The sequence below is a fragment of the Calliphora vicina genome, chromosome 1, assembly GCF_958450345.1.
Source record: "Calliphora vicina chromosome 1, idCalVici1.1, whole genome shotgun sequence".
NCBI classification, from domain to species: domain Eukaryota; kingdom Metazoa; phylum Arthropoda; class Insecta; order Diptera; family Calliphoridae; genus Calliphora; species Calliphora vicina.
Genome location: NC_088780.1, coordinates 29,862,212 through 29,878,403, shown reverse-complemented (window position 1 = coordinate 29,878,403; position 16,192 = coordinate 29,862,212). Strand labels below are relative to the sequence as shown.

At 30.4% G+C, this 16,192-nt stretch overlaps 2 protein-coding genes across 2 annotated transcripts in view; one reads left to right on the top strand and one right to left on the bottom strand.

The window, feature by feature from the left end:
• Positions 1-12,574, top strand: part of Sap47 (Synapse-associated protein 47kD) — a 210,735-nt gene extending 198,161 nt beyond the window's left edge. Inside the window, exon 10 of the mRNA XM_065506310.1 lies at positions 12,350-12,574. Coding sequence (XP_065362382.1) covers positions 12,350-12,363 — 14 coding nt within the window. The 3' untranslated portion in view covers positions 12,364-12,574. The remainder of the gene's footprint in view (positions 1-12,349) is intronic.
• LOC135955921 (uncharacterized) lies at positions 10,674-15,689 on the bottom strand. Its single transcript, XM_065506348.1, has 3 exons — positions 15,570-15,689; positions 14,392-15,508; positions 10,674-12,628 (listed from the first exon to the last, which is right to left on the bottom strand). The coding sequence occupies exon 2, from the start codon at positions 15,494-15,496 to the stop codon at positions 14,465-14,467; it is 1,032 nt and encodes a 343-aa protein (XP_065362420.1). The 5' UTR covers positions 15,497-15,508; positions 15,570-15,689; the 3' UTR covers positions 10,674-12,628; positions 14,392-14,464.
• Between the last annotated feature and the right edge of the window lie 503 nt (positions 15,690-16,192).

The window sequence follows — 16,192 nt, the reverse complement described above, 5'->3', positions numbered from 1 at the left end:
TTTTATAAACACTACTATTGATCCATAATGATACATAAGGCCAACGTCCGGAATATACATACACAACAAAACACACCGAGTTATTGTTCATTGCCTAGTGGGAAATTTATCATTGATATTTTCTAGTAATATACAAAATAAAACAAGTAAGGATGTATGGTCGGTCAAGCCCGACCATATAATACCCTACACAAAGTAAAAGAGCAAAAGCATTTTTCTTATAAAATTTCAATAATTTATATTTTTAAGTGATTTTCGGAAGTGGGCCTTATATGGGGGCTATGACCAATTATGGTCCGATCACCATAAAATTAGGTCGTGTGATTTATGTCTATATTATAGTTAACTATGTTGAATTTTGTGTGTGTACTAACATTTTTCAGCGATTTATGCACGTTAAAGTGATTTTCGGAAGCGGGTCTATATGGGAGTTATGACTAATTATGGACCGATCGTAACAAAATTTGGTGACATGAATTTTGTATATATAAAAGTTATTTGGAGCGGAATTTGTGGCGATAAATATATAAATTAAACATTTATGACCGATAAAGTCCAATTTCGGGAGGACATTTGTATGGGAGCTAGGTGAAATAATTGATCGATTTCAGCCAGTTTCAATAGGCTTGGACCTTGAGCCGAAAAAAATATATATGTACCAAATTTCATCGAAATATCTTCTAAATTGCGACCTGTACTCTGCGCACAAGGTTTACATGGACAGCCAGCCAGCCGACCAGACGGACGGACGGACATCGTTTAATCGACTCAGAAAGTGATTCTAAGTCGATCGGTATACTTTAAGGTGGGTGTTAGACTAATATTTTTGTGCATTACAAACATCTGCACAAACGCATTATACCCTCCCCACTATGGTGGTGTAGGGTATAACTAACCAAATAGTGTGAAACAGATAAATGTTTTATACCAAATGCACAAGAGTCGGTGGTCGTATTATATTGGTGGTGGGTATAAAATATCCGGCACAGCCCCATATAACACTCTTACTTGTTACTAGTGATGCCAAACGGGACTGGGTTTTACAAAATCCGGGATTCGGGATTTTAGAAATGTAAATCCCGGGATTTCGGGACTTCGAGATTTTAGTTAAACGTCAAAAAACATTAAATTTAACAATAAATAGTATATATTTCATTAATAATTATATTTAAGTAAAAATATAATAAAGCAAATACTAATGCATTGAATTAAAATACATTTGACACAAGAGATATTTCATATTTATAGCCGTGTTCTGAACATTCATAACAAAACTGATCGTGTAACAATTGAAACTGCACAACTTTTGTCGAAAATTTATAATTAAAATAATATATAAAAGTATTGTTTTATTTTATAACAAAAAATTTAAGTCTGTTTAAAACACGATAGGGCACATACGAAAGGAGCCAGCTGGCTAAAATTAACCACAAATACTCTCTGTTGATAAGGTTTGTTTCGTATTGAAAATTTTCCATGATTTCCCATAGCCCCATACAATTGTCCCCCGGAATACTGTTTGAGCAGTCATAAATTTGTTGATTATGCGGCAATCCTTATAAAATTTTGCACAAAATAAGTTCCCAGCAAAAAATGGTGCTTCCTCGGAAGCAGGTTTGTAAGGCAGAGAGCACTTGTATACTGCTACCACTTCGCATGAAAGATTACATGATTTTTATATGGGATTCCTCGCGTAGAGGCTCTGCATAAGGAATCCAAAATAAGCATATTTCACAGCTTTAAAATTAACCTGAATTCATCGAATTAAATATGTGCAAACAATTGTGCACATAGATTTTAGAGCTGCCTCACAAGAAGCGCTGATTTTTTCTAAGTACGTAAGTACCTATACGAATAGCTTAATGTATGCCTTCCAAAATAATTTTTGTAAGGCAATAATTTTAGGATGCAATTAATGTAGCAGTAGAAGATGCAGTAATCATATTTATTGCTTCCAAATCCAGAATATTTTTTGCTGGGTTCTAATTTCACTGAAATTATACTGTAAAGTCCGGCTTCATTTGTCTGTCCCATACATGGTCCCCTTCAGAAAGGACACGAACTTTCTTAATTGTCTTATAATAATTAATATCGTGATTAAATTGAATAAACAAGTTGTATATGAAAATAAATCCTTCTACCAACTTGTGTGAGGACCAACCCATAATAATATAACCCCTATATCAGAAAAATATTTTATTGTCAATAAATGATATTAACATAAATTTCGATATAAGTCATACATTCATAAAATGTTATTCAAATCCACATACATATAAGGCCAAAACTACATATTGATGGTGGGTATACATGATTCGGCACAGCCGAATTTTTCCTATTCAAATTCAGTATTAAAAATGGGAAAAGGAAAAAAACTCCTGCGGATTTTTTATTCATTAATGGGGCTAATTATTTAATGTATGGAACTGACGAAAAATATCGTTCATAGTCAACGCGAATTTATTAATAAACTTGTGTATAAGTCTGTCAAGTGAGACCTGCTGCTCCCTGATTAAATTTAAAAATCTGGATCCGTTTGGATTTGAAGCGATATTCCTAAAAATCAAAAATTTCGTAATTTTCCGGGATTCAGGATATCCCAATCCCGAAAAGTATTGTGACTTCTGGAGTTTGAGTTGTTTTGACTCAAATAATTGTGACTTTACAATATATACAGGCCTGTCACACATTCCGTTCAGAATGTTTTCAATTCCGTAGATTTTGTTTTAGCTTCTTCCATTTGATTTGGTTAATTACCAAATGATCTGTTTTACCAATTAATATAATATATATAATATTAAACTTTTATGTGGATCGATCCATAATAAAACCCTATATTTTATTATCACATATTGATGGTGGGTATACAAGATTCGGCAAAACCTGCTATAACACTCTTACTTGTTAAATTACTTATTATATTTTCTTAATTACAACTCTTTCCCTCTGAAAAAAAAACTGTAGTATTGTTAATTTTGCGTATTATTTCCCGCTATTCAAATAATTTTGAAATAGTTATATTTATACTCCTTTTGAAATATTAGTTCCCTTTATAAATATTTTCAGATATAACTCTAAATTTGCTAAAACTTAAAAATTATACAAATAAAAAAATTCTGTTTATAGTTTAAAAAAAAAAATTCATTCTTATTAACTAAATGTCTATTTATATAAAACTTGAATTATTTAAAAGAAAAATAACAAAACATTTTTAATATATTTACTCTTACTGAATGTGTAATTAAAACGTTTTCGTTACAAAATGAAATTAATGAAAACTGCTAAAAAAAAATACTCGTAATTATTTATAAAAAAAACAAGTAAAATAAATATATAAATATTTAGTATATATTTAATAAAATATATATAAATGTATATCTTTGTATATTTATAACAGAAAATTATATAAAAACAAAACAAAAATATTTTTACTTAGCCAAAAAAATAAAAAGAAAAAAGGTTTTTGAGGTTAAGTTTTATAAATTTAAAGATTAATTTAAAGCCGATTTAATTTACATACACTCAAATATAAAGGCATACGAGTATTATTAAAGTAAAAACATATATAGGAACCTACATACAATACATATATACTATAAATGTGTTTATACATACATCATTTAAAACCTATTAACTATTATACATCAAATTTAAATATAAACAACTAAAATATGCGCGGTAATAAAGTTATATTATTATTTTTAAAAGCAAAACAAAATTTAAATGAATATAACAAATGTTTTTATTATTATATGCAATCTTTATTGAATCCTTTATAAAAATAAGTATTTACAATGATTTGAGGATTTACTTAAAAGTATTACAACAATTAACAACTAAATAATCAATTAAAGAAACTACTAATATCACAGTAATTAAGGAAAAGTATTATAAAAAACCTTTAACAATCTTTGAACGTTATAAGAAATCTTTAAAAATAATTACTAATTACAACTCTTTTGATGCAAAAGAGTCTTAGTAATTATTTATCAAATTTCTTATTATTTCAAAAGAAGACGTTCTGCATTTTTCCCTAAATGACAGAGTCAGATCCCTTACAAATGAATTAAACATTGTATGTTTAAAATTACCATGCAATAACTCAGTGGAGTATCGGGGGTGTAAGCTATGAATTATTTTCAGGTTTTTGTTTTGAATAATCTGTAATTTTTTCGTATAAGTTTTAGCAGCTTTATGATACCAGACTTGGCAACCGTATGACATAATTGGCCTAATGCACATTTTGAAAATAAGAATTTTATTCATTAAATTAAGTTTAGATCTTCTATTGAGCAATGGGTATAGGGCTCTACCGCACTTAATAGCTTTTTCACAAGTATAATTTACATGATCTTTAAATGACAACTTCTTGTCTAATATAATTCCTAAATATTTGATCTTATCCAACAGGGGGATACAGACACCATTACAATATAGATTTCTAGTAGGAATACGTTTTTTCGATTTATTATATGGAAATATAATTGCCTGGGTTTTGCCATCATTAATCTTTATTTTCCATTTATCAAAATATTTGTGAGTAAATTTCAGACCATCTTCCATTTTCCTAATTATCGCGTTAGACACTTTACCACAGCAGATAAAAGCGCTATCATCTGCGTAAAAAGCTACTTCATGATTTCTACGAATAGTGATATCAGAAATATATATTGAGTAAAGGGTGGGTGATAATACTGAGCCTTGCGGCAGACCAGCTTGTATTTGTCTGTCACTAGAGAATGAGTTGTCGATAGATACCACAAATGATCGATGTTCCAAAAAGCTTTTTATAATTTTCTGTAAGTACAGGGGATAATCAAAACTGTTAAGTTTAAAAACAAGGCCATCATGCCAAATCGAGTCGAAGGCCTTTTCGATGTCAAGAAATATAACACCAGTACTCTTCCGATCTGCTTTGTTGTTTTCAATAAAATTAACAACTCTTTTGAGCTGATGTACAGTAGAGTGCTCCTTGCGAAATCCAAACTGACGGGAGTTAATAATATTATTCTGATCAGCAAAATCTAAAATTCTCCTATGTATTACTTTTTCAAATACTTTATCCAATAGGCTCAGAATGCTGATTGGTCTATAACTGGATGGTAATTTGGGATCTTTTCCCGGTTTATGAATAGGAATTATCTTAGCTTTCTTAAAAATCGTAGGAAAGTATCCTTCTATTAAACAGGCATTGAAGAGTTTACTTAAGATTTCAAAAAAGAAATCTGGCATATTTTTAAGTATAATACTATTAATACCATCTAGCCCTGGTGATTTATTATTTTTCAATAATAAAATATACGATTTAACTTCATCCGAAGTGGAAAATTCAATATCAGATTGTTCAGGAATTTTATGGTTGAGATCATGAATGAAACTTGAGACAGCTGAATCCATGGGGGAAGAATTATTTATAGTGATGGAATGAGAAATACCAAATACGTCTGCTATTATATTAGCTTTTTCGTCGCCCGATTTTATGACATCCCCATTTACATGAAGGTCAGTAAATGCCGTTTTGTTATTCTTAAAAGCTTTTGTTAATTTCCAAAATTTTTTGGAACCTGTGGGTAATTTTGAAATAAATTTTGACCATGATTCATTTCTGTCCTTATTGAGGTGGAAATCAATTAGTTTATTTAACTGATTGATAATACTTTTCAATTGTATTTTAATATTAACATCCACACATCTTTGATATTTCCGTTTATATTTGTTTCTCTGACCAATTAACATTTTAGTTAAATCGGAGATTTCCCTTTGCCATGGATGTTTTTGACCAACTGGTATTTTCATAAAAGCTTCTTTGACTATACAAATTAATTTATCGAAACATAAATCTAAATTACCTGAATTAGAAATCATTTGATCAATATTCTGATGCCTAATTTCATTGTCCACCCAGTTACCGATTGCTGTCCAGTCTGCATGGTGATACAGGGGAACTGAATACGTCGTATTTAGAACATTACCAGTAATAACGCATGATATTGGTACATGGTCCGACTGCAAAACATTGTTATGTGTCTCCAGATTTGTAAAGTTCAAACAAGAGTTTGATAAAAGAATATCCACCGTGGATGGCTGGGTTGGGATGTTGTTTTGACCAAAGCGTGTATACTCGTTTGGGTAATAAATGTAATAACCGGATTGGAGACAGTGGGTGTAGAGCTCTCTTCCAGCAGGATTACTTGATGCACAATTCCAAAGTGTATGTAGGGCATTTAGATCTCCAAATAAAAAGAAGTCGTTGGAGAAGGACGTCAGCTTGTCCAGGTCATTCTTAAAATTAGCTGAGTGAGTTGGGTTGTAAACAGAAGTGATAGTAACTGGGCGCCTATTAATATTAATTTGAATTGATATGTTCTCTGCAGTGTTTGTTTTGATTTTTGGTAACAAGGTATGTTTTATATTACATTTAATAGCGATTAAAACTCCTCCACCATGCGAAGGACGATCCTCTCTATAAATTTTATATCCACCAAGTTTAAATTTGTGGTGCGGTTTTAAAAAGGTCTCATTTAAAAGCAGAATATCAATTTTGCTTTTATGTAAAACATATTCCAGCTGGGCAGCTGCTGACTCAGTTGTTATACCTTGGGCATTCCAATGCATAACATGAACATTTTGCAAACAAAGAGAATTATATGGCATGTTGAAGCATCATACCTAAAACTCTTAGCTTGTCATATTTATTTTGACATCTTTGCAAAGCATCGACAGCATCAAAAAATATTTCCATGAGACGTTCGTTGGAGATGTCATCGCTATTATTTTTGTTGTAGCTTTTGTTCTTAGCTACCTCAGAATACAAATTGCCATAAGCGCGAGGGTTACGCGAGTTACTTTGGTGATCTTGCCTTGGCAAATGAGGAAAATCATTGTCATCTTCATTAAAAAACGAAACATTACTTCTTTTGTTTATAGCCCTTGAATTAGAAGTTACTCTTTGCCGTATTTCTAAATATTCTTGTCGGCTGGGACACTTTGGGTCATCGGCTCTGTGATTAACATTTCTTAAGTTTTTTTTTATGCAGTTGTAACACTTAAAAATAATACTGCCATCATGGATACCTTTGTTAAGCGGGCAGGATGCATATTCATGGTTGCCAGCACAGGCTGAACACACTACTATGCGATTACAATTTTTAGCACCATGTCCATACATGGCACATTTGGAGCATTGAGTAGGTCCTTTGTTGCCCCTGAGGGGTTTTCTCCAATAAACAGCTATATTACAAAAATATCTTATTTTCATAATCTCCCTCTTTGATACATGCTGACGATCAAACTCGATTATGTAAAGTGCGTCATCTACACTGGTACGCTTTGTTTCCAATTCCTTTACGCTCACAGGTTTAATATTATGCGAGATTAGAAATTCCTCGATGATTATCTTTGGATCCAGTTTAGGTAGGCCAAATAAAACTAATTTAAAATTTTTAGCGTCCTTTAACTCATGTGTATAAAACTGAAATTTTCTGTCCTTAAGAACAGTTAGAGCATCAATGTAGAGCGGTATAGAGTTCGATAAAATCTTCGTTCCAATAGTCATACGTTTATAAGTATATTTCTCATCAATTAAACCAATAACAGTCGAAAAACTGTGTGCTTGATCTACAATTATAGGCGGTATTTTTTCTTTAAAAACAACTGCTTCTTCTTCCTCATCTGATAGTAGTTGAAATCTATTTGAACTAGAGCTGGGTCCGTCAGAGGTTTTTGGCACCTTGAATTTAGGGTTATTCCCCCAATGTTTTCTTCTTTTTGGAGTAGCCATAGCCTTCCTCAAGAAATTTAAACTAAATCAAGTTGATTTAAACTTTTTATTTTAAAAATATAGAAAATTCTTTCTAGCAAGAAATTAACACGATGTTTTTATTTTGGGGCAGAGATGCCAGATGAATATAACAAATGTAATACAAAACCTATAATACAAAAATTAAACTGAATTAATATATATAAAGAAAAATGTTATTTGCATTGTTTGTTAAGTATTGGAATAAAAATAATTAAACTCAACACATATTTAATAAACACCACCAACCAACGCAGTCAATACAAGAAATAGTATAAATAATAAAACTTAATAACTAATAACATACATAATTAATTAATTAATAATACTTACCATCACATTTATAATAACTGAACTAAATAAATAAAAAGCAATTAAAACACTCAATTTTTTTTAAATAATCTTCTTATTAAAGTTTTTATAATTTCAAATTTATTTATTCGAAAGTAAATACATGATTTCGGGTATATGACCACCGCCAATTTTGGGACAATTTTTCGAGCATTGTATGTCAGCTCCAAGGCGTCAATTGTTGTTGGTTTATCAGCATAAACCTGTGACTTCATGAAATGAAAGTAAATGAACGCTTTTCCAGTAACAATTTTTTTATACACACAATTTTATTATTTTGTTCCTTTTAAAATGAATAAATACTCACATTTTCTTCAATTTTATTGAAAATTCTTTTGTTTTGACATTTTTTCACCACAAAAATAAAATTTTAAATAAATAAACAATAACGCAAAACATATGAAATATAAGCTGCTAACTATTACGAGTTCCAAATAGAACTTGTAATAGTTTGCAACGAGAGAACACTCTCTAAAATTTATACACTCCTGTTTTTTTCTCTACTTGCAAGTTTTTTGAGTTAATGAACGCTTTTCCAGTAACAATTGTTACTAACTAGTAACAACTTTTAGTTATTGAACAGAGCTAATGTCATCCATACCTTCAAACAAATAATCACATGGTGCGATAGTATGTCACCTCCAAGGCGCCAATTGTTGCTGGTTTATCAGTATGACTTCATGTCGATAGCTGTCAAATCGCACAACCTTGGAGGCCAATTGACAGGTCAATATCTTGAAATCATGTCGTCGCCCAATTTGGATTTCAATGAATCAATGGTTGCGGTCGCCGTATGGCACGAAGCGCTATCCTATTGGATCTTCACATCATACCGGAGCAGTGTCATCCATACTTCTAAACAAATAATCATTGATCATGGTGCGATAGTGATCTCTATTGACCGTAACGGGAGCTACGGCTTCATTTTTGTACAAATAAGGTCCGATTATGCACCAAACTCTGCATTTTCTGGATGTAATGAAGTCTATAGGGTCTGTTGTGGGTAGATCACACTCCATATGCGGCAATTTTGATTATTAATAAAACCATTAACTCTTTCAGTCACGCTTTTTATACCCTACACCACCATAGTGGGGAGGGTATTATGCGTTTGTGCAGATGTTTGTAACGCCCAAAAATATTAGTCTAACATCCACCTTAAAGTATACCGATCGACTTAGAATCACTTTCGATGTCCGTCCGTCTGGTTGGCAGGCTGGCTGTCCATGTAAACCTTTTGCACAGAGTACAGGTCGCAATTTTGAAGGACCAAGCCTATTGAAACTGGCTGAAATCGGTCTATTATTTCACCTAGCCCCCATACAAATGTCTTTCCGAAATTGGACTTTATCGGTCATAAATGTTTAATTTATAAATGTATCTCCACAAATTGCATATATACAAAATTCATGTCATTAAATTTTGTTACGATCGGTCCATTATTAGTCATAGCTCCCATATAGACCCGCTTCCGAAAATCACTCAAAAATATAAATTATTGAAATTTTGAAAGAAAAATGTCTTTGCTCTTTTACTTAGTGTAGGGTATTATATGGTCGGGCTTGACCGACCATACTTTCTTACTTGTTTGTAAGTTTAAAATCAAAACAATCGATTTTTTACTTTAATCAAGGTTAGTTTATTATAAAAAGTAAGAAAAAATAATTCAAAACGTAAAAATACAACCCTATTCTAAGGTTTTTTGTGGAGTGAAGCGGTTAGTTTACTAACCACCGTGGCGGTTGGCATTAAAAATAACTATAATAAAAATTTTTGTTTCGTATAAATTTTTTTGAAATCGAATATTTTTGACTAAATTTTCTGGCCAAACAACCGAAATAACAAAGTAACCAGAGCACCCTGACGGCAAAGTTTTGCAAAAAATCATAAACGATGACTTCCAAAAATATAATTGTTTAGCAAAATGACAATAGATGCCAATAAACTATGTTTTGAAGACTATAGAAAATGTGGTTAGTAATCTAACCACCAAACCGCAAAGAGTTAAGCCAAAAATGAGCCTCAACGATGAATACAATAAGTTGAGCGAATCGATGACTGATTTTCACAGTAAATTTTGATAATTTGGTAGCCTCAATTTATTCATGATGATTTGCTGAGTATACTGATGATAAATGTCAGATAATGAGCGCAGTTTGACAGTAAGTTATATCGAGCTTAAATGTGATAGTTCAATGACAATCAGATTTTTATGCCGAAGATGACTAAACCTAATAGCAATAACACAGGTCAACAAATATAGAAACAACGTTATTGGGTTTGTATTAGGTATCATCGGTATCATCGGTAACATCAATAATGGTATTAAATTGTTTCCCACGTGTAGCTTTGGATCTGCCTTAATTTAATAAGTAAAATTATATTTACATTTCTATAAATAAATTGATATTCGCATTAAAAGTTGTCACAATGACACCTTTTTAAAGACTCCCTATAAAAAACTTAGTTTGTTTTGGGCTCTTTATAAAACCATTTTAAATATATTCCAATAAAAATGCGAAAATTTCGGAATTTATATAAATGAATTACAACATTTAAAATTTTTATTAACAATTTTTTAATCTTAACTAATATGATTGTATCGAATTAAACAATTTGTCAAAGCACCTTAATAAATTTTCTAATAAATATGTTTTATTTATCAGCCCAATTATGAATAAAAACTCCACGGGAGTTTTTTCCCTTTTCTCATTTTTCCTATTCAAATTTAATGGGAAAAAACTTCCAGGGAACAAACTCCCGGGGAATTTTTTATTCATAATAGGGCTGTATATATTTTTTTTAGGCTTTATAACTTATCAATATTTTAAACATGGTTAAGTCTTATGCCCGTAATTTCAACAAATATATATCTATCAGTGCTTAGCTACTTATGGAGTAAAAATTTGGTAATTTTTAACCGTAGATATAAATATATCTGCTGGGTATTTTACATCGCAGATATCTATTTGTTGAAATTATGGGCATACATTGTTTGCATACATATGTTTAAAATTTGATAACCTTAACCAATCTACTTAGACTTTTTATAAAAGTTAAATTTTATATTTATTATTGTATAATTTTGTTTTTTTTTTATATCATAATTAATAATTAACCCTAATTAACATTAAAAACTTAACTTAAAGTTAGCACTAACTAAAGCTCATAATTTAAAAAAAATTATGAATTAAAAATGTAATCAAAATAAATTTTGTGGTTAAATTTAACTACAACTTAATAGTTACAAAAATAAAGTTAAATGTTACACACAAAATTATCTATATTAAGACCTATAGTTGGTGCTAACTTTAAGTTAAATTTGTATTATAATGGACCTAAATGACATATTAAAAAAAATACGATTTTAAATATTTGTGTGTCAATATTATTTTAAAAATATAATAGGATTTTGAATAATGAAATATGGGATTTTCTTAACTAGTTACATGGGCAAGTGCAAATAAAATGAATATTCTAAGAAATAATAGTAAGTATATTAGTTTTGGTATAAAAAATATATATAAAATTTATCTATACTTGGAGAAAAATAATCGGACTTGTGAAGAAAATCATTCAAATTAATAAAGTAATTAAATTTTGCAAATCTAAAGAATTTTTAAAAGTAATTGAAACATGATATTTGTCCAAATAAATTTTCCCCACATGCCTGAAAACCTTGGAATCTGCTCCGTAAATTAATACGAAAATGACAATGTTCGAATTTTTGATTCGCAAAATTTTAATTTTCGAATAGTAATGCGAAAAAGAATTCCCTGTTTATATTATGCTGTGTTCCTAGCTGTAGTTAAAATTCTATTTGTTTTACTAATTCTGACATATACGGGAACAAAGCAGTTATATAAAGTTTGTTTATTATAAAACTATGCTTACTTTATATATATTAATTAAATATAAATTAGTATAGTTTTTAAAAATTATAAAGAAATGACATACAGACGACATAGAGTTACTTAAATTATAATCAATTGAAATACATTTTTAATAAATAAAATATTTATGAAATCTCGCAATAATTTAAAAAAAACTCTCTTAAGTAATTTTCAAATTACAGAAAATAAAATTTATACCAACAATTATTAATTTTTGTTTGTTTTAAATTGAAGTTACAATAAAGAGATTTCATTTGAATAAAACGGATATTAATTAAACTAAATGCAATTATATTATTTTTTTCAGATTTGCAGATTTAAACCAGAGTTTACCGGAAACCATAATTTTTAGATTTTCCTGCAAAACTTATATGGAAGGAACTAAATTTCTAATCATCAAATTTTATTTCGAAACTTTCCGAAATATATTGAATTGTATAAAAGATTGCCTAATGATTTTCGTTTTTAAAATTTTATAAATATTATGTTATATTTAATAAATAAAGAAAATAATATCTGGAGTGATAATAAATTGCTGGAGTCTTTTTTATTATAGTTGAGAAAGAGGAAACTAAAAGTGTGCGATCTGAAAGAAGAACAAAATGTTAATAAATAAAATAAATTTGAATATTTTGTAAGTGACTAAAATATAAATCTACATAGAAAATTATAGTTATTCTGTTATAACTCATAAATGTCTATATCATTGTTAATACAAGTTTAAATGGAAAATAGGAGTTATTCTATGACAACTCACTTATCTATAACATTATGTATACATGAACGCGACACCCAAACAATTTTAAGTAATTCTTATCAATTTGTTTTCATGTTTCTATTTTTCTATAGCATAGACAAAGAACCTAAGTTTGTTGTCAAAAACTTGCATGTACATATTTTGAGTTTTTATATAAAAAATCGATTTTTGTTCGGAAATATGAGTGATCACAGATCGAGCTCCTTTTCTTGATTGAACGCTTATTGGCCAAGTTATTAGCGAATTTAGATATTTAGAGTTCTTATATAAAAAATCGAATTTTGGTCAGAAATATGAGTGATCACTGATCGAGCTCTTTTTCTTGATTAAACGCTTTTGGACAAGTTATTAGCTAATTTAGATATTTTGAGTTTTTATATAAAAAATCGAATTTTGGTCAGAAATATGAGTGATCACAGATCGAGCTCTTTTTCTTGATTATACGCTTTTGGACAAGTTATTAGCGAATTTAGATATTTTGAGTTTTTATATAAAAAATCGAATTTTGGTCAGAAATATCAGTGATCACAGATCGAGCTACTTTTCTTGATTTAACGCTTATTGGCCAAGTTATTATCGATTTAAGCTATTGTGAGTTTTGATATAAGTAATCGAATTTTGGTCTGAAATATGATTGATCATCGAAGACTGATGTATTTTGCAGATGTATTTAATAAGTGGGCGTATTAGTGGATGTGGACAATTTTTATTTATGTAAAAACTTTTGCTAAATTATGATATAAATATGTAAGCAATAAATACTAATGAGAATAAATCATTAAGGCGGATTTTTGACTTGTATATCAAATGCCAATTATTGGGTGTATTTTAAAAATGCTGAATTGATTGTTAGCTATGATCTTTTCCCATCATTCTGGCAACAAATGGATTACGAACCAAAAGAACTGTTCATCTTTTTAGGCCAAGTACGAATCAAGCCAATATTGAATACTCTGTTCCAAAGTGAAGCGTATCCCAGAGACAGCGTTCTGTTTCGATCGAAACAAATAGTAGTCGCAGTGGGGAATATCTGGACTATAAAGCGAGTGAGAAAAAACTTCGTTCTAAATAGTTTTGTAACAGGTATTGGCAACATGTGGCCGAGTGAAATATTAGTTTCATATCTGGCCGCATATTTGGAAGTTTTTCCGCCAATGCTAGCTTCAAATAAATCAGTTGTATTCTGTATATGTTCCGTGTGATGGTCTGGGCATATTTCAGCAGCTTATAATAGATAGGACCCTTAAGGCCCACCAAATACAGAGCATTACCTTAACGCCATTTATATTTGGCTTTGGTGTCTATTCGACTAGTTGGCTTCACATACGAACTGTTGTGCTTCGGGTTATCGTAATGGATTAATTTTACATAACAAGTAATAATTCGTTGCAAAAATGATTTTCTTTTATAGCGTTCAATTTCGGGCATGCAAAATCATCTTAAGATTATCGGCATTAATCGTGTATTTATTTTGCATACAACATCAATTTAATTATATGATAACCTGAACATTTCTATAGCTTTTTTATAATGAGTTCAAATTTAGATTGTGATCACATTTTAAATAAAATTTTTGCGTTACTTTTCCTTACCTTGTTATAATCAGAATTGTCCAGAATTCTAAATATCATTTCCAAGTCGAAATTTTAAAATTGCTTAAAAAATCTATTGAAAAGATTTGTTAAAATCCGTCGATGAGCCCTGACGCCGTTGTCTTACATCATACTCTATACTTTTGTACATGGGACGATTGTACTCCAGAGCATTATGTTTCGGTTGATTACGATTGACCACAGCATCCTTCCAGATCATAGCCAAAAGTATGTAAAAGCCACCAATTACTTTATTAAACACTTCGATTATTTTGAAAATGATCGGCGTTAAGACATGCGTGAGACGACTTAGTTCGAACATAAAACGTAGAGTAAATACTCCCAGGTATTTAACACCCACTAGAGCCGCCGATAGTAGGGAAACAATGAGTAGACCCAAAAATCTTAAGAGGCCCTTAATGTTTTCTTTGGAAATGTCTTGAGCCATGAAATCGTACACAGTTTGTTTGCTGGTGGCCCACCATTGTTGCAATAACAACATGAAATCATCAAAAGTTATTTGACTTTCTAATGCTGAGGCGGTGGGGGGGACGGTCAGTGAGTTGGATGAGGATGTTTCTAAAGAGTCTTGGGTTTTATCACAAATTGCCTTTGTACTGGCTATACTGGGTGCCCATTTGGGAGTGTCTTCCTCTTCTACGGGTTGTACTTCTTTTAGTTTTAATAAGATTTCATTATCACGAAAACGTATACTTTTTATGCTAAACCAATACTGGCCAAAGGCTAAATCTTTCATTTCCACCCATAAATGAGTTTCTAAAGCTGCCGGCTGTGGCGTACTAATGCCAGTCAGTGGCCCGCTGGTAACACCAATCCACATTAGAGGATTTTGATGACTGTAGAACAGTTGCAGTTTGTCGCGTATGTCTCTTAGCATTTTGTCCAGACTTCTTTCGCTCTTTTGTAGACTCACTATATCTCGATAACCTTTGACATTTTCCACGTAACGTCTTTCCACATAGAAGCCTCTAAATAATCGAGATTTTAAAAGTTGTTTGCATAATGACTGCAAAGCCATTTCATGAGGATTTGTGGGCACTACAGGGGGCACTGTGGTATTGTCCAGCATACTTTGATCTGTCATTTTACTGCTGAACTATAATTAGACATATAATAATTTCCATATTTGGAGAAAATACATTGTTATGTATACCTACGTTTTATGTTGTTTTATTTATTTTCTTTAATGTTTAGCAAAATTGTTGCTTAAAGTTCCAGTGTGTCTTTTAGTTTTTTTGTCTGCACACTCACTCAGTGTTTGGACTTCGTATTTGCGTTCACTTTTAATTTAATAGTTGTTGAATATAATTTGTTCATAGAGACCTGTGAAACTGACTCACTTTACGGTTATTTAAACTTTTCTCTTTTTTATTATTTAATAATCAAAAAAGTAATAAACAAAGTTGCAGCTTAAGCAATTGGAAAATTGTATTTTTATTACTTTATCAATTTCAAGTTTTTGGATATTTTTAACTAATGTATAAATAAATTGTCTTTATTTACTTTTTTCTTTAAAAAAATATTATCTTTAACACACAATCCTCTCCTAAAATCAACAAATAACAAAATTTGTTAATAAATTTTCTTTCTAAACAACAAATACAAAAAGCAGCGAAAAATTCGCCAGCTGTTTGCGGTTTGATGTGTCAAAATAACAGAGCTACCATATTGTTTATAAAAAAATTATTTGAGGTACCCTGTTTCCCAAAGCAAATTTTTAATTAATAATTATTTTTATTATAGAAAAATTCCCAAATTCTTTTTTTTTTTAAAGTTCGCA

Excerpts from the sequence above, each read along its gene's own strand:
- LOC135955921 (XM_065506348.1), bottom strand. The coding sequence starts at position 15,496 with ATGACAGATCAAAGTATGCTGGACAATACCACAGTGCCCCCTGTAGTG.